This window comes from Carica papaya, chromosome 6 (genome assembly GCF_054855325.1).
Source record: "Carica papaya isolate Zhongbai chromosome 6, ASM5485532v1, whole genome shotgun sequence".
Taxonomy (NCBI): Eukaryota; Viridiplantae; Streptophyta; class Magnoliopsida; order Brassicales; family Caricaceae; genus Carica; species Carica papaya.
In genome coordinates this window covers 20695368-20715458 of record NC_142314.1, presented here as the reverse complement: position 1 = coordinate 20715458, position 20091 = coordinate 20695368, and the positions used below count along the sequence as shown (strand labels likewise).

General features: G+C 36.8%; 1 protein-coding gene across 5 annotated transcripts in view; it reads right to left on the bottom strand.

Moving 5' to 3' along the window:
* Nucleotides 1–210: 210 nt before the first annotated feature.
* The window catches only part of LOC110824378 (Zinc finger, C3HC4 type (RING finger) family protein), an 89407-nt gene continuing 69526 nt past the window's right edge, over nt 211–20091 (bottom strand). For 4 of the 5 annotated variants that reach the window (XM_088222070.1, XM_088222071.1, XM_088222072.1 and 1 more), the window contains 6 exons: nt 11025–14049; nt 10820–10952; nt 3685–4202; nt 2673–3581; nt 1551–1736; nt 211–799 (listed from right to left, as the gene is read on the bottom strand). In XM_088222070.1, coding sequence (XP_088078196.1) covers nt 602–799; nt 1551–1736; nt 2673–3581; nt 3685–4202; nt 10820–10952; nt 11025–14049 — 4969 coding nt within the window. In that variant the 3' untranslated portion in view covers nt 211–601. Of the gene's footprint in view, nt 800–1549; nt 1737–2672; nt 3582–3684; nt 4203–10819; nt 10953–11024; nt 14050–20091 lie in introns of those variants that run through there. The other variant, XM_088222074.1, reaches the window with a different exon arrangement.

The window sequence follows — 20091 nt, the reverse complement described above, 5'->3', positions numbered from 1 at the left end:
ATTTAAAATAAATTTTATATTTCAAAGTTATCTTTTCTTAATAAATTTATACTTGCATAGTTTTTGCATTGCCACCGAAATCATAAATCTTCTTAGTTATTTTACAGAAAACATCAGCTCTAGATACTAACACCTCTATAACAATAACTAACATTAACAGAAAGTTAGGGTATAAAATATAAAAATAGGACATATATTAAGGACAAAGCATAAAATATAAACAGCTTCATTTTTCTTCCCTTCTCAATATATACGAACCCGTATATACATCACTACAATATAAACAAGAACAATGAAAATAATGGATGACACATCTCTATAACAGTAACTAACATTAACAAAATTCAGATTCTCACTGTGCTTATGAGTTCCAAAAATCCATTTCTTTTTCCATATTGTTTTGTTACTTCTTCATCCCTCCCATTTGCAACTACCACTATTTCTTCTTTATACCAAGGGAAAAAAACACCTCTATTACCTGGCAAAATGAGGATGGCAACAAGGAGGAGAATATACATGACAGCAATAAAGCTGATACACAAATCTGCAAGCACTGCGTAGAACAGTAAATGCTTGACGATAGAATGAACTCCTGAGGCCCTCATGGTCGGAAGATTCTCATGGTTTTGCTCACTTGAAGCCGACAGAACGGGCACCTTGAGACAGCAGACGAGCATTTCCGACAAAGTACATGGCCACAAGGAATTATGGTCATATCGACTTCATTGCTCAAACAGACACGGCAGATCCATGCCACTTTTGCTGTGTCCGCGTCTTTTGCAGCTACATCTGCCTTTTCCTGCAGATTTATTTGTAAGATTAAAGCTAATATTTTAGAAAGGGAAAAAAAAGTAGACAGAGGAAAGAGCAAAATCAAGAGCACAGTGGGCACAGAGAATGAAAATTTTATTACTTACAAGATATTATAAATCATTAATTCTTTAATCTGTTGTGAATAAAACATACTGAAAAAGAATCATTGTAACATGACAGACCGTGCATAAACAAAGATATCTACTGCTTGTTTTTATCAATAAGACCATCACAACAAAAAATTTCCCAAAACCATATTTGAAAAGCTTGTATTCTTTCACCTCAAACAAAACAAGCTTCTCAATATGTTACCTCAAACATTCCTGCAACCAATCTTTAATTTCTTAATTATCCCTATTTGTGCGCATGGTTGTGCGGTGTATGGGTGTGTGCGCATGCGGACATGGGCATGGGTGGTTTCTGGTGTGTGTGCTTGTAAATGTGTGTGTGTGTGTGTGTGAGAGAGAGAGAGAGATAGATAGATAGCTATATATATATATATAGAGAGAGAGAGAGAGAGAATAAAATGTCTCCTTATTGAAAACAAAAGAGGAAATGACTGTTCATACAACCAATGGTGATAGCTGCCTTGGTAAATAATGGGATCAGAAATCACTATACGATCTATAGTGCTAAGCCAGAAAAATTAAATCACAAAGCACTGGACTGTTGTTATAAAACAATATAATAATGGTCAAAATAATTGTACATTACAATGTCGAATCACAAAAACAAACCTGCTCAAGCAACAATGCTGCTTGTGACTCCTTGAGTTCTTCTTGAAGAGTTAAGTTTCTATGTAGTAGAGATTGCTTATCCACTTCCATGCTAATCCCAGCTGCAGAAAGCATCTCGTGAACTGCCTGAACCAGTTCTGCAGCTGAGACTGGAGCAGCATACTGAAGCTCCTTAACAGGTGGCAGCTATATTTGAAGAATGCCAGTCAAGATATTATCATTACTTTGTCTACAAAGTGCAGTATGCTAGAATAAAACATAATACTGAACTTAAAAGCAATGAACATCAGATTATTGGAAAGAATAGTGAGAATGACCCTACAAAGAAACACTAAATTAGAAAAATGTTAGGACCTATGTGAACACATTAGCTTAGCTAAGTGATGAATTCAGGAATTACACACAAATTTAGCATGCACAGAGAACAGAAGAAGGCAGAAGTAAGAGAGATGTCAAAAAGCAAGGAAAACTGAGAGAAGAACTTTTTGAAACTTGCATTATACATGAAAAGTGAAACTACTAAAAATTCAACATTACAGCTCTCTTAGCATACACAAAGCTAACAACTCTAGTAACTGCACAACTTTTTCAATGACTGGCAACTAATTAAGAACACCCGTTATTGCTAACAATTACTAATCCCTTTTTAGCAGCAAAAATAGTAGATACAAACAAAAGTAAGCATCAGAAAAAGAAAATACTGAGCTTAATAGCCAGAAGTTAACACTGAGTTCAGCATCAAAATCTGGTACAACTCTTAAAGCAAGTCATCTTGAAGAAGACAGTAATAGTAGGCAATCTACCAGAAGAATAGATTGAAAATACTAAAATAATAAGGCGGATACGGGGATATGAACAGAATTATAGTATAGGTGGGTTAATATTTTTGGGTCTTTAATACTCGGACATGACCTTAACGGGTGAGATTATTTGGGAAAAATCATTGATGTTCTAACCGAAATGTAAATATTTTAGACATGGGTGGCACCCCTTGGTGTCGTATATTTAAAACGCTTATTCTTTTTATCTCAAAAAATATAAGATGGCGTTTATGGAGTAGATTGTATGCACATATGTAATTAACCAAAAAACACATATTTAAAAGTTTACAGAGGTCAAAACCTGATAAGTTCTTGGTTTGGCTTCTCTAGAACTTTCCGGTGCCTTGACCTGAGACCTATTATTAATTACTGTAGGAGACACGTCCAGCAGAGATGCTGAGGTACCTTCATTTTCCATCGATACACTTCTGAATGAGAACACTTGGGAAGAAAGAAGAAGCTCAGTCATTGCCGGTGAAGTTTCCACCTTGAATCTGTAGAGAGCTTGGCCAGCTGAAGGTCTGACATTCTCTGGAACTCTCCCATATTTCAACTTGTTCCCATGTTGAGTCCGCCAAGCAACAATTTCTCCTCTATAGAAAGGTCTTGATGGATGAATTTGCACTTGGAGGGCATCTTGAGGCAGTATTTCTTTCCCTACAAAGCTAGTAGGTGTGGCTTCAATTACTCGCTTGACAGGACATAGTCCCATGAAGGTAACAATTGCGGATTCAGAGCCTTCAGGGCAAGAAAACAAAAATCCAATAGGTAAAGGAGCGGGAGAGCCTAAAACCTGGCTCACTACAGTGGCAACAACATCAAGCACAGCTAGGTAACTTGGTGGTTCTGCCACTAAAAACCGCGTCTTTGACTGATTGATGAAGTACAGTGTTCTATGTCTACATCCATCCTCCCACTCTGGAATAATAGAATCCTTAGATACTAGAGTTATATCCACAGAACTTTGGAGAAGCAGAAATCTAGTATATATGCAGTTAACAAACTGTAATTCTGCTGCAACAGAGCGTAGCGAGGTTTCTATGGTTTCCAAAGGTATATTGTTGATAGAAGGAATGTACCCAGCTACGCTATTCAGAAGAATCCAAACAGCTGCCTGAAGAGACCTGCTTCGCAGCTTCTCTCGAATAAGTTCTACCGCAACAGACCCAATGTAATCTAAAGGTTGGATATCTTGTTCACAATCAAGTTCCTGCATGTTCATGGAAAGGTTTCCCAAATGAGCAGACAACATCATATCAGAATCATCTAAAAACTAAATCATAAAGCACTAAGAAGTTACAGAAACAAAATACCTCCATAACAACATCAGAAATTTTTCTGATACCCAAGTCTATGCATATTCTCTCTGGAAGATCTGGGTGCACAAATCTTAATCTAGAAGTGTCAATATATTTAACACAGCGAGATCCGTAAGGATCAACATATACACAAGATTGCGCATGAACAAGTCTGCAGCCATCGTCTGGGATTATTGCATCTGATCTCCAATTGAGTCCATCAGATACATCTAACTCGGCATTACAAACAAAATACAAAATCTCCATCACAGCACGGAGTTCATTTGGATTTAGACGCTGATACCCACATGCCTTCTGGAGAGTCAAAAGAAGATCCTTTGCTGATGCAACTGATAACATGTCCTGAAGCCCTAAATCTTTGAGAATTTTCACAAAAGGAAGATATAGACTAGGAAGTTCAAATGCAAATGGAGATAGATTTATTGTAAGGCGAACAAAAAGGGCATTTGCTATCACCAAGCGTGTTCCATTTGCAGCTGGTATAAATGCTACTCTCTGTAACTCCGATATATCTGAACAAACGAAAATAAAAGCGTAGAATTTTTAATTTGAATAATTATTATTAAGAATATAAATATAAAGTTAGCCACAATCAATTATTTTACATGGTACCAGAATAAGAGGTTTACAGTTTGAATATTGACTATCACCCTATTTGTTTGTCAAAAAAAAAAAAAATCACTATCACCCTATTTCTAATAATTAAATTTCAACTTATAATAGGTTTATGTTTCAACCTCATTTTTTGCCTAGCAGACTTGTTCGTGAAAGAATGTTTGAAGTGTAAATAACATATTATGTTATTTAATATCGGTTTCAGTTTTTTAGATAATTGGTCGTGTACAAAGGTGCATATATATATATATATGTAACAATTTTGTAAAAGGGTATGTTAGAAAATATGCCTATATAATTAAGTGTTCGGATAAGATTAGATTTTCTTTTTCTTTTTTCTCTTTTCTCCTAAAGCTGTATATATAGTGGCAGATTATTCAATAGATTACCACATTTTATTTTCCCTCATGTTATCAGACATATAGAAAAAATATCTTAATTTTTTTTTTTTCACAAACCTGAAATCAGTCTTTATTGCCAGAATTAAATGAAAGAAACCCTAAACATGTAACTGGCCTTTATAGCCAAAGCTCTGTAGCTATCCTACTACTGCATAGCTAGCCTTCATAATCGAAAAACACCCAGCCACGTCTCTTTTTCAAAAGCTGGCCTTCATGGGATGAAGAAGATTGTACGATTATAGCTTGGTTCCAGAACTCAATACAACCAGAAATCCGTATACTTGCATGGTTTTGCCAACTACCAAAGACATTTGGGAGGCTATAAGACAAGTTTTATACTTCAAAGTTCGAGATACAGCCTAAATTTAGAATCAAAGGTCAAAACCACAATAGAAGGAAGTAAATCTATTACAGAATTTGCCAATCTCCTGAAAGATTGGTGGCAAGAGAGAGATCAATATTACTGCACAGACATTAAATTTTTTTTTAAATTATGTATCTGTCTTAAAATCTTGTATCTGTCTTAATATAGTGAGGATAGGTACTCTCTGAAAATCTTGTATCTGTCTTAATATAGTGAGGATACATATTCTCTGAAAATCTTTATTGAGAAAGACAAAGTCTATAAGTTTTTTGGCAAGTCTCAACATGGAATTACATCAAGTTATGTTTCAAATACTGAGGAAAGAAGAATTATCCTTTCTGAATGAGGTAGTCTATACTGTTGTAGTAAAAGAAAGTAGAATGCAGATCATGCTAGAAACCCGATCAAATGAGGGCTTAAGAATGCTGCCCAACAGACCAAAAGTCCGCTGGCAGACCAATAAGGAGCATAGCCACACAAAAGCAACCAAAGCAAGTGTAAAGAATTGAGATAATCTATGGTTCACTCTTTGCCAAAAAAAAAATGGAGACACAACATGAAAAGTGTTGAAAACTACATAAAAGGCCTCTCATCTCCAGCAAAGACAGCAGACATAAGAATGCCCCAAAGAGAAACCATGGATAGACTCATTTGACAAATCAACAAGTGAAAGACAAGACTCCAAACTACAGGGGGTTTAAATAGGAAATTGAAAGATTGAGAACTTGCTCTGAATATGTAGAAAATCCCACAAGTACTAGTCTATTGGCACATTCAGGTAAGTTTCCTATTTCACATAGTTTAAATGCCTCATATAGATCTGTTTGTACATTCTTGGATTATAGACTATTGTATTCACTGATTCTATGAAATATTCCTCCTACTATTAGTACATATATTTCTTGTCCTAATAGCAGAAAAATAACCACTGCAGATGGCTCACTAACCACTATGACAAGAGTTGGGAATGTCAAGATTAGTCTTACCTTTACTTTTAATGATGTATATGTTAAGAATGGTTTGATGTGTATTTGTTGAGTAACATATTTTATTATTTAATTATTTTACTTTATTGTTTAATTAGTTGATATTATATAATTAGAATTTTATGAGAATGATAATCTCATATAATTAAAAATTAGTAAAATAAGAATTTTCTTATTAATAGTATAAAAATTCTGTAAATAATTTAAGTGTAACAATCTAAAAAATGATAAATAAAATTATTTTTTATCCTAAAGCAACATGGCATTAGAGCCAAATAAAGCTATTTATGGTCTTAATAAACCCTAAAATAGCACAATAAATTAGGTTGGTACCTACTTATCCAGAGTTACCCTCTTCACCCCTCTATTTTGGGGTTCTAATTTCAGGATCTTTCCAAACCCTAAAACAACAAAAATAAGCTGAGTAGAAAGAGCGCTAAATCAGAAGAAGAGAGGAAGCAGCCAATCTGGTCACATTTGCTGCAGGGATGAACAGATGCACACAGACATCTCGCCGATCTGATCGCATATGGTGCAGATCTGCCTCGCCATGCCACTGCCAAGATCTGCGCAATCTGGTCGCATCTGGTGCAGGGACAGACAGACACACACAGATGTCTCACCAATCTGGTCGCATCTGGTGCAGATCCGCTTCGTTGTGCCACTGCCAAGATCCGCGCACAGAGCTGCTAGCCGCAACTCACCAGCCTCCGCGTCGCACAAACTCACGCTCCGGCCATCTGCGTCACATAGACGCACAGATGCACCGCCATCTTCTTCCGCCGCGCGTGGGAAGCTTTTCTGGACGCGATCTGCTTCCCTTAGCAGACGCGTCGTTTGCTGTGCCTTCATACACGATTGCAGACACGATCTGCTTCACTTTTCTGGCTGTGCTGTGTCCTGCGGATCTGCCTGAGCTGAGGAAGCAAAACCACGAGCCGAGCTACTTGTGACGAGCCATTTTGGAGCCGAGTTCGAGCTGTTTTTATGCCAAATTCAAGCCTTTTTCGATTCGATTTTGAGTAGTTTTTGAGCCGACATCGAGCCATTTTTGAGCCGAACCCGAGCCAGTTTTTGAGACAAACCGAGCTAAACTGCTACCTGAAAGATCTGGTTTCAGTTTGCAACTTGGTTTGCAAGTTAGACTTATGTAATATACTTGCACCAACTTCAGGGAGGGTGTTAAGTAACATATTTTAATATTTAATTATTTTATTTTATTTTAATTAGTTGGTATTATGTAATTTACATTTTATAAGAATAATAATTTCATATAATTATAAATTTAGTAAAATAAGAATTTTCTTATCAATAGGATAGGAATTCTACAAATATCTTAAGTGTAACAATGTAAAAGATGAGAAATAAAATTATTTTTTCTTCTAAAATCAACAATATTCTATTAATTATTACAACCCTATATATATAGATTTTTTAGAACTGAAAATAAAATAGATACTTAATTATCAATAATGTAATTTACCTTTACACCACTTAATCTAATTTACCATCTCTTTAACATTCTCCCTCAAACTGGAGAGTAAATATAATCTGTCCTAGTTTGTCAATAAGTGTTTGGAGTGCCAGGTTGGTTATGCCTTTAGTTAACACATGCTAGTTGAGAATTAACAGGCATATGTAGGGTACATATTAGGTCACCATCAAGATTTTCTTTGATAAAATGTTTTTCGATCTCGATGTGTTTGGTTGAATCGTGTTACATCGGATAGTGAGCGGTACTTATGACAAACTTATTGTTACAGTATAGGCGTATAGGGTTTTTCTACTTGATTTAAAACTCTTCCAAAATTCTTTTTATCCATGCTAGTATACATACTTCTTGTGTTACTATCCAACTTTGATTTTACACTTGATCTTACAACTATATTTTATTTCTTACTTCTTTAGGTGACTAGATTACCCATAAGGAAGATAGAGTAGCTTATAGTAGATCTTCTGCTTACAGTTGACCTTGTATAATTTGTACAGGATAATTTTCTAAGAGCAATTTGTCATTCTTCTTTAACCTAATTTATTTTTCTAATGATGCTTTTAAGTATTGGAGTACTCTGTAGGCTGCTTGTAGGCACACTTCTTTCAGATTATGCATAAATTAACTTATAACACTTAATGCATAGGCGATATCTAGTATAGTGTGAGATATGTAGATCAATATTCTAACTAATTTATGATATATTTTCTTGTTTACTAACATATATTTCTCTGCAATTTCTATTTTGTGATTAAAATCAATAGGATTGTTAATTAGTTTGCATGCTAATTTGATAGTGCCTTTTACTATATCATGAATGTATTTTTATTGAGAAATAAAAATTTTATATTTGGAGCAAACAACTTTAATTCCCAGAAAATACTTCAGCCTACTTAGTTCTTTAATTTCAAACACTGTTTTAGTGTTCGTTGTTCCTTCTCATAATTTTCTATTACAATAATTTTATCAATATATACTAAGATAGTTGTAACTCTAACTGTCTTTGAGTATTTAATGAACAGAGTGTGATCCCCTTGAACTTGCTTGAATCCCAGATCTATCATCACCCTTATAAACCTGTCAAACCATGCTATTGGCGACTACTTGAGTTCATACAATGCCTTTTTTAGTTTATATACCTTATTTATTCATGTTTATTTAACAAAGTCCGGTGGAATATTCAGGTAGATTTCTTCTTTTAAATCTCCATATAGGAAAACATTTTTTACATCAATCTGTTGTAACTGCCAATTAAAGTGGGCAACTAATGATAACAAGTTTCACATAATGTTTATCTTGATTACTACGTTAATGACTACTGGTAGTCTATCTCATATGACTATATATGCTTTTTTCCCACCAGTCATGTTTTACATCTCTTAATTGTCCCATCTGCTTTATATTTGATTGAGAAAACTCATTTACGTCCCACAGATTTCTTACTTTTGAATAGATACACCATTTTCTAAGTATGATTTTTTTTTCAAATGTTTGCATTTCCATACTCATAGCATTTTCTTATTTTTCACTTGACAATACCTTAGGTACTGCATAGGGATATGCTCATTATTTTAACTTATAAGGAAATTTTTATGGATTGAGTACTTACCAAATTACACAAATTTTGAGATAGTATACAATGTGTGTTTAGTATGTTCTCTTGTACCTTTACGACGTGCAATAGATATCTATCATTATCAGAGACTGTATAAGTTTCGGAACTTATCCTTTCCAGGATCAAATTTGGATTCTTGGACCGATTTTGGCTCAGTACTCGAAATCATCTTTCTACTCGTATACACCTAAGAAAACTTAAGGTCTGGTATGATATTTTGAGATAACAACCCTACAAACTCAAGTAGCGCATTCTCTTTCTTGTTATGTTCATCAACAGTGAAATAAGCAAGTTCGTCAGTCTCAGTGTTGTTCTCACCTCTTTTAGACTCACGCACCACTTTGAGAGCAGCCATATTTTCACTGTAATCTTCATAAGTAGTGATTGTAGAGAATAGAAATAAAAATGGAAATGGAAACTTGAAGAAACTAAGTCCCTCTTTACTGACACTAACCCTAACTCCAAATTAAATGCTATTTTCGAAGCTTGAGGAGAGAGAGAGAGAGAGAGTTGAGCTGCATAAAGAAGCTTGTGGCGCGAGAATTTCAATAAAACTATAAGCTTTCTTCTTGCTTAATATAATTGCAAGGAGTTTTGCTTTCTTTTTGTGCTTTTTTATTTTTGTTTGATGGCTTAGAAGAGGAAATTGGAGATCTTGCGCCAAAAAGGAGATGTATCAAAGAATAGTTAAGAAACTTACTTTAAGTCACATATAAGGTCATACGACGCATATGTATAGAGCATAATAAGTCAATCCCAAAAAAGACCTCCGAGCAGCTTATAGAGCTGTTAGATTACCTAAAATGATCCCCAAGAAAAGGTATATTCTTCAAACGACACCGAATTAATCTTGAAAGCCTATACTGATGTTGACTATGTTGAGTAAGTAGTGGATAGAAGATCTAACATAGGTTACTGCATATTCTTAGTGGAAGTCTTGTTACATGAAAAAGCAAAAAACAAAATTCGATGGCATGATCGAGTGTATAATCTGGATTTGGAGCAATAACACAAGGGGTATGCAAACTGTTATGACTAAAGAATCTTAAAAGATCTGAAGATTAAGTAGGATAGACTAACGAGACTTTATCGTGACAACAAATCTACGATTAGCATTACCAACAATCAAGTAAAATATGACAAAATTAAACACATTAAAATCGAACAGAAATTTTATTAAGAAGGAAAACCAAACAGTGGCTAGATCTGCACATCCTATGTGTTCATCAATTATCAATTTGGAGAGTCGCTCACTAAAACATGAGCAATCCAGTATTTTAAGCTATTGTTTCAAACTGCAAATGGACAATATCTATTCATAAACTTGAGGGGTAATGTTGGAAAGTATATATATATTACTTTTGAAAAAGGTATATTAGAATTTTTTTTTTTGAAATAATTGTTGAACAAATAAATGGTATATTAGTAAATATGCCTACATAATTAAGTTATTTAATAATAAACACAGGTCAGAATTAATTCTTCACAATTATCAAAAAAGCAATTAATTGTGTTTGTGATCTTTTTCAAATGAAAAGAAGGGCAGTGGAACTTATACACCACGAAATTAATAGATTTTGCCATTTAGGGGCGTTATTGATGAGAACAACAAATAGAAGACAAGATGTAAATGGCAGAGGAACAAGGTAGAGTAACCTGAAGCAGAGAGGGAATCCCAAACATTAGCAAGATATTTCAGAACTTCACAACAAGTTTCGTCAATGGTCATCATGCCTGATGCAATGGGCCAGTGAGCAAGTGTGTCTTCACCTCCATTTCTTCCAATTACCTGAGGCAAAATTTAGTTAAATAATCTTCTCTAATAATTGCAGGAGCGTGAAAGCAAGTTATAGCCTCTTACCTGTAAATGTCTCAGGACTGTAGAAAAAGCAGGAGGGCTCCTAAGCTGGAGCGCAGCCCATGAATATTCAGGTGGAATAACATTCTGTCTGGAGAGAATAGGAGCAGAACTCCAAGCTAGAGGCCAATCTTTTGACAGAATAGCTTCACTGTATGAGGTAAGCACTCTCCTGCCACCCTTCTTGCCACCAACATTTTGGGGGCCAAATTCAGCAGGCACAAAAGCAATCTTGCCAAGACTACTACAGAAGCTATTGCTATAAAGGACGGCAAAATTTGAGAATACAGCCTCAACAACAGATCCAGCCAACATCCATATTTCTTTAGAAACTTGATCTTGATAGTGTGTAAACTGACTCCCAAAATCATCAGTTGTAGTTGACCTCATCGACTCAACTCCAAGAAATGCTACTCTTTTCGCGCATTCAAGCATAACATCAGCCTCCACAGTTGTTCGAAGACCAAGTTTCTTTAGAATGCGAAGCCATCCATCTGTAGTAAACCTTTCTCCAGGAAATCTTTTCCTCTCACCAGAGAAAACAGATGTTAGCAAAGCATCACAAGGATCAAACAAATCCTTTGGCTTAAACAGATCTGGGGAAAATTCATCTGTATTTCTCACAAATTTAGCCTCCCTTAAAGCTTCAACAACAGTAGAGTCAGCTTGGAGGTCTTCCCAGTTAGCATATAGATAAATTAATATATCCTCCTGCTCAGCCTGAGACTTGCTTTCAAACCCAGGCAAACCAAATCTAACAAAAATCTGTTGATCTTGCAACTCAGGGACTCCAAGTGCTCTAAGGAAAGAGTATTCAATTGAATTTGTGGGATATGAAAAGCAAGCCTCATCATGTGGCTTAAGGAATGAATTTGCAGAGACTATACATAGATCTTGATTCTCCAATTGTGTGTACGACCCCACAGCAGTTTTATATATTGGAAGTGAACGTAATACTTCAAGCTCTTCTCTTTTATATCTAGAGTTATTGGAAAGGAAATCATTTGCAAAAAGAGAAAAAAGTCCATCTCGAACTGAAGATGAGAAATAAGTAACTTCAGCAAAGTAGCCAGCTTGTTTAGCTGCAAGAAGTTTGGATGCAATTACTTGCCCTAATGACTGACCAGGTGACGGATAACAATTGCAAGGAGCAGCACAGTCCATAAAAGAAACATCAAAAATAGGAATATTGTACTGGTTCAGCAGTGATAACAACCAAGGATACCTATTTCTGACTGCATCAAATGCTGATGCATAAGTTTCGATTGAGTCAGATGTGAAAGTTGGATTGGCTTCTGTATCACCTACATTCCTAACATCATTGCCAGAGGTTGGATCTAGAAATGGAGGTGGAATGAAGACCAAATGGCGCTCCCTTACACGGCATAAAACTGGCCTTCCAAGAAAGGCAGGAATTAATGGCCATTCAGAAAAGACTGAAAGGTCTTCTGATGACCCACTAAAATTTTTCCAGAACAGTTTTATCCACTCAGGTGACGGACAACCTTCACTGCCAGAACTGGATGTGCTCTCCCATGAAAACCATGGAGCCATATTTGATCCCATCACATGATTTACCCAGTTATCTTGAAAAAGTAACCTCATATTGTCAGCCAATAAGCTAAGGGAGAAAGTCTTTACTTTTAATAACATGTGAGTAGCACATTTTGAAAAAATATCAACCAGAATTAATCTATCCAATACTGCTGGGTCTATAAACTTTGCTGCTAAAGGTGACATCAACATCTGCTGCTCCCTCTTTCCAAACCAAAGTTCATTAACACCTAATCGAGCTAGATGATTTGCAGCAGTTGGACATGGTAAGCCTTTCAACTCTCTAGTTACGTATAGTAGCATGTGGTCTCCATTTTGTATGCCACTTCTACTGCCACCAGCAACACTGCTTCTTTGAACTACTGGCCCTCCAGCCCGACCAATGTCTTCAACAACCCCTCTGCCAAAATCAAATAAAGCCTTACCCAAGCTTGTCATCATTTCGAGAGCATCACCTGAACTTGTCACACTCTGTGAAGCTGAATCGTGGAGACTCCTTGTACTAGATACTGATACAGAGGCAGAATCATTGCCCACTTCAGTTGTTGCTCTGTCAATAGAACTAGAATTTATTGACTCCCTTAACGCATCATTTCCATGAAAATTTGTTGATCCAGGGAACTGAATATCAGACAAGCAATACTCAAGAACATCAACATAAGTAGCAACTGATCGCATAACAATAGATGTCGATGAAATCCGAAGAAGATCTCTAACCATCTTAGGTTTGACTTCTTGAACCGATACTCCCACTGCCTGGATTTCAGCTAACAACTCCCAAGGCACTGAAAACACCGGATAATGCTCCTTAACAAAGCTACAAACTGTATCTGGAAGCAAATTTCCAGCTACTGAATTCCCAGGTTGCGAAAGGAACATCCCTTCTTCAGCCTTGACTAAATTTCCCGAATACAGCTGCCATAAAGGAAGGTCAGCAACACGAGCATAAAAAGGCCTTATAACTTGTTCAATCAGGCATTTCCAATCTGCCTTAAACATTTCTGATGCTAAGTTATTGGCATCACCAGGCTGATTAATTGAAGCATGTCCATCAGACCTTGGCCAGAAAGAGTAAAGTTGGCTACTGCAAGGCTTCAAAGACAAAGCAACTGAAGTTGACTCAATTGGAGAAGTCAAAGACTCTCTTCTTAACTTCTGCATTTCTAGCGCCATTTCAATGTAGGAATCACGAACGCAAGACATTAACTCTCTGTTCCACGCTTCCATCAACTCATCTACAGCATCAAGTTGTGCCTCAAACAAAATTTGGATATCCTGGTACTTGAAAAGAAAACGACCACCATTATGACGGACAAGGAAACATCCAAGGACAGTAACAGGTAGGATTACAGCACCAGAGAGAGGCAGAGGGGACATGATGGAGCTTGGTGGATGATCATCAGTTGGGTGGCCATTGCGGGATATATGTGCTGCCACTCCAGCTACAGGTGTCAAGTTGTATGCAACATACCGCCTGCCAATAAGTGAGCAATATCATGTCAATGACACATCGGTTCATAAAATACCACAATGCTAGGAGGAAGCTAGAGGGATACTGAAATACAAGCCATTACCTTGATTTCTCTAGAAAATTAATCGAGTTGGACCAAATTATATGCATACAACTTTTTCAAATCTTTATTTTCAATATTAGTATATGCTTATGCATAAAAACATGTGTAGCAGTTGAAAATTAAAACACTAGCTAGAAAATAAAGTGATCCTTAGATAAGATAGTGATCCTTAAAAAGAAAAACCCTAGATAAGACAGTGATCCTTAGCCAAAGAGTTTGAAGAGAACAAAATTTTCTTTCTTGAGATTGCTCTTCATTTCTACTTCTTTATGCGGCTTCAGCCTTCCAAGAGGGGCTATTTCGCAGGTTTATGACTCCTTTTTTTGGAGAGAAATAGGAGAGAATCTTTAAGCAACAGTCTGTTTCAGTCAATCTTTGAAACGTAGCAGTGTTCTTTTTCCTCTTTTGACGCTAAAGTCTGTCCTTTTATACAATTTCCTTTTTATTTTCTACACAAAGGGATTGGAATGAGCTTGTTTTGAAGTAGATTGTTATCCTCCTGTCACCCTCCACCCACTTTTTTCTACTTTGTCCTCTTTCTCTAGGATAGGTTATCCTCTAAAGCATTTGTTTCTTTAGGGGATTCCTCTTTCTATGCTCCACGATTGGCTCTTTTTTCCTGCTTGCATTTCCCATTTCTTCATCTAATAAATTTTTTAATAAAAAATATACTTCTACTCCAAAAAAGATTTTGGTTAACATACAAACACATAGAAGTTGTTATGCATAAACATCCATATATATATATATATAAGAATAAGAACTAGAAAATACTGTTGTGAAACAAATTGAATGTCAAATTATTATTAAAAAATATATTTTCTTCAGATAAAGAGAAATAGGTGTTTCAATACTAAAAAATATGAGTAATAAAATCAGCTAAGGATCACATTAGTTGAAGTCTCTCTAAAATTTCATACAGACCTCAATTGAATCATAAAATAAATAACAGTGAGTAACATTGTAACAGATGGCCATCACAAAGTAACTCGATCAATTTAACCACTTTTTCTATATTTCTTGTTATGGTCAAGTGGAAAACGGGATTAAGAAAAAGACCAAGACACGAAAATGGATCATACAGCATATGAAAAATTACTTCAGAATGATATATAGTAGAAGAGATGATACACAAAATTATACAGCAAACTAAATGCATATTTTAAACATATTTTAAACCTCATATATACAGGTTTTCTATGATGAAAAAAGTAGATAGTTCATTACAATTAATTACATAGAGTGCAATCTGCTCTTATAACTTTTAACCTAATTCACTAAATAGAGTATAATAGACTCTATACCTTTTAACCTAGTTCCTCATTTCTCCAACAATGAATAGAAAAGATGAAGGTGGGTCTCCTTGCGTCAAACACCAAATAACTTAACCCACTCCTGAAGTTTCCCATTCATAATTGCTAAGAAAAAGGTAGAGAACATGACGTGACCGTAAGAAGGCATCCTAGTTACCCGGTAAGTAACAATCAGAATTCGTGCCAACCCAGAAACAAAATCTGGAAGAAACCTATACCAAGAAAATGAAGTTGAGATTCGACGACAAGCCCCAATCCTGTGAAGCCCGAAGATCCAGTTCGTGCAAGATTAGATTGGATAAGGTGGATCATTAATGCCATCAAGACCAGGAAACCTTATGAGCCACCAAGACAATCAGCCCAAGAAAGTATTGAAGATGATGAGTTGTGAGCTTTCAGTTGATTCAGGAAGACGAAGGTGGCGCATCCGAGGCCGCACATGGAGCGGAAGCATCCGTGGGTGGGTGGGCGACTCGAGTTACCTGACAACCCCACGGCCCGCTTGGCCTAGCCCGCAGGCTAGCAGGTTCCACACCAGAGGAGAACAAATGGCCCATGCCGCATGTCCATGTAAGTGGGCCGATGGGGGCCTAGTGAGGCGACCTGAGGGCCGGCCCTTATCCCAAGGCTCGACCCAACGAGTCCGCACTCAATGGAGAAGCCACCGAGCCGATCGAACGGCCCAGTAAGTAGGCCGCCGCAACCGGTCCAACAGCAATTGCGGCCCTTATCCCAAGGCTCGACCCAACGAGTCCGCACTCAATGGAGAAGCCACCGAGCCGATCGAACGGCCCAGCAAGTAGGCCGCCGCAACCGGCCCAACAGCAATTGCGGCCCTTATCCCAAGGCTCGACCCAACGAGTCCGCACTCAATGGAGAAGCCACCGAGCCGATCGAACGGCCCAGTAAGTAGGCCGCCGCAACCGGCCCAACAGCAATTGCGGACCTAGCTGAGGAAAAGGTCGAGCGGGCCGCGGAGCCGTAAGGCCCAAGGGCTGCACACGCACGGGGCCCGGTCCAAGCTGCATGCACGCAAGCGGGCTTCCCTAGCCCGCACGAGTGGTATGTGTGTGACGTGTGTGGGGAAGGGGAAGAGATGGCATGCTTTTGGACTTCTTTTTACCATATGCTCCATGTGAGTTTTAAGACCAAATTCAACAAATTCACATGATAAGTATCTTTTATTATTTAATATATTTAAAATTTTAAATCTATCCAGGAATTAAATTATATAATATTTTAATTTTAGAGTTATCCCAAGATATTATTTTATTATGTAATTTTAATCCTAAAACCTTATCCTATTATTATTTTAACGTAAATTATATTCCTATGATTATTTAATTAATTATCTTATATTTAATTAGAACAAAATAAATATTTTATTATGTAATTATTCTAAAATTAGATAAAATTTTATATAAGATATTATTTTATTAATTTTTTCAAGAGATTGTAATCATCTAAAATTATCCCGATGAAGGTTAAAAATAGGTCTTTACCCATAGGTTGTAAACACATTCAATTACAATCAATTTGAGAGAAATTCTTGAAAGTTTAAACTTTTCTTCAATTAGCATTTTACTAATTTTTAGCTTCTTCAAGTTCTTTAAGAAGCATAAATCTTCAAAAGTCTTATTAAGCTAAGAAATGGGGATCAATTTATCGGTAAGTCCGTAGTGTTTCTCCTTTCCTTATTTTATTTTTTCTAATATTTATTTTTACATTCCTTTTAAAATTGTAGATTTAATTAAATGGATGGATTTTCTAAACGGTTAAGTTTCGGTATTGCATACATTGAGTGGGTTATAAAAGTTGATTTAATCCTCCCTATATCCTCTCACATCAGGAAAAATAGCTTGGATCTATCTCCTCCATCTTGACCCGAACCCCTTTTCCTCCATGACTATCCAAGAATCTGCAGCTCACTGGTATTGGCATTCCCTTCCTTAACCCATTTGAGTTTAATTTTTTGTCTAGAACCTATTTCCTCATAAACTAAGACCAATTCTAGTTCGTTCCTCAACTCTACAAGTCTCCTTTGTTCATAATAAATGTTGCCCTCTAGATCTAATTTATTTAAGCTATTCAATTCATCCAAAATACTTGTCTTTTCACAAAGATATTGCCGATTTCCTCCTTTCCATTTTTTAATGATTTCTTTCAAACTTTGTAGCTTGCTCATAAACCTAAAGCCTTGCTAATTGAGACCATCATTCTGCACCTACCCTACCCCCACCAAGTTTTTGAACCCCGGGTGATTCAACTACATATTCCAAACCTAAAAGGTGAGGTACCCAAATTAATGCACTGAGATTCCAAGAGAATTGGGAAATGATTAAAAACTGGCCTAAGAAGAGTTTCTTGTATTAGCCTTGGGAATGTTGTCCTCCCAATTGTAGAGACTAGAAAGCAATCCAAACTTGATGACACAATGCTCCGTCTATCAACTAATCAAGTGAACAATGCATTACTTAATGATAGGTTTCTAAGACCATTTTCATAAATGAAGTTATTGAAATTATGCATAGTTTTAGTCATGCCTCATCAACCTCCCACCTTTTCCTGCAAAAACCTACAAGCATTGAAATCCCCTCCTAAGCACCAAAATTTGTTGCAAAATCTTGCGAAATACGATAACTCCTCCAAAAAAGAAGACCTCTCTATACATAATTGGCTCATAGACACTGATGAACCACCAACATACCTTTCCTTTTATGTTTAAGAGAATTGGGAGTGAATAGCTTCCCTCGACTGTGTCTATGTTGGTGGCTATCATAGTATCCCAAGTAATCATAATTCCTCCCGAAGCCTCAACAGAGGGTATATATGCCCAATCCTTAAACCTACCATCTCGTATGCTCTTAATGTGATAACTATCAACCTTTTCTCTTTTAGTATCCTAGATCATAACTACTACAGGGGTAGCTATCGCTAGGATTTCTCCAATCTTCTTCTCTTCATCTAGCTTCCTAATTTAAAATATCTTTATTGGATTGTATATTTACTACCTTTGTCCCTATATCACAGAAGAAACAGTGAGGTTAGAGGTACAAGACAAGAAAGGAAATTTATTGTTAAATTCTGTGAAGTTGCCCTCAGGATTCTGGTTAGGATCCTTTCCCATTTTCAATATCTACCTTCCACTTCCTGCCCTACACTAGCAATCTGACCCTCTTCCACTTCCGTGTCACTCTCTTTCCTTCTTTTACTCGTGATAGGAATTGGAGCTCCTTGCATCTTGATTTAGGTTTTCCAAGCTTGCTCTAGCTCTTTTTCTTCTTCAACAGCAAGAGAATTGGAATATGAACAAACATTGTTTGTCTCTATTATGAGATCAAGGTTGTTATCAAGCTTTCTGTCACTGTTTTTCATTGTTTCTAGATGCTTCTGACTGCACAAACCCTTCAATTCCACTACCGTTTCCTCCACTCACTTCCTAAGTTCAGAAAAGTCTAAATTTTCTAAGGTTCAATCGACAATCATTGCCCTCCCCCAAGTGTCGATGGAGGAACTAGTTATTGATATTTCTGACAAACAATGATCGACTTCAATCTTTCTTTTCCCTTCATTCATTGTTGAGAATCTGTCTAGTTCCCTTTGGCATCGGCTTCAACCGTACGATTCAGATGCTCAACCATTGATGGGGGGCTCGCTCGAGAGGCTGGGTTGGGAACTGATTTTTTTGGGTACCCATCTCCTAACAATTCTCTCTTCAACCCACAATGGTCTGGCCTGTCTCAGCTAGATCTAGGTTTGGGCGCCTGGCCTTATGCCAGGGTTCCACCCTAGCCCCTTATAAATGGCCTCGCTATAACTCAAATGTGTGGTATATGCATTGTGGAGCTACCTCACCGAGTGTTTTCTTCTTAAATCAACCAGTATGAGTAATGAGTAGTTTTCTACAACTTTTTTCTTTGTTGCAATATCCTCTTCCCTCATAATCGACAAGCTACATCTCTGTAGCAAATGACATGGCAATATGCTTGGCAATTTGAAAATTAAATTCGGTTTGTTAGAATATTAAAAAATATTCCATGTATATAATAGTATGATTATCTTTCCAAATATGTTAGCATAATTAATAAGCTGTTTTATGTTGGTTACTATATCTGAATCCATCTACATGTATATATATCCCTATTCTCATTTCAATAAGAGATATGCAAATATTCAGTATTTTTCCTTCACTACCTTTTTACATGGTATCAGAGTTAAAGTTAGGGTTAGGGTTTTAGGAGTCAAATTTTATCAGATCAAAAAAAGGGTTAAACAACCCGTTCCCGACGTCGGAGGAAGTCGACCAGCAATCTCCGGCCAGTTTAGAGTATGGCCATCATGTTGATGTACACAGGAGAAGCCGAAACGGTGGTTTGCGTAGCGGAGTAAGGCTATGCGTGTCGAGTTTGCCGGAGGAGTGTATTTTGGGCATTTTGCTTTCCCGTTCAAGGATAGAAGCAACGAAACGGCTCGGTCAACTGGCTCGATGCACGAAACCAAAAGGCCTAAGAAAGAAAAGGCGCAGCGAAGTAAATTGCGCAACAGAAAGCGATTCTCTGCTCTCCGGCCCGATTTCAGCTATTTCTACGAGTGTCATTCCAGATTAGGGCTGGTATTAAAGTTCTCCGG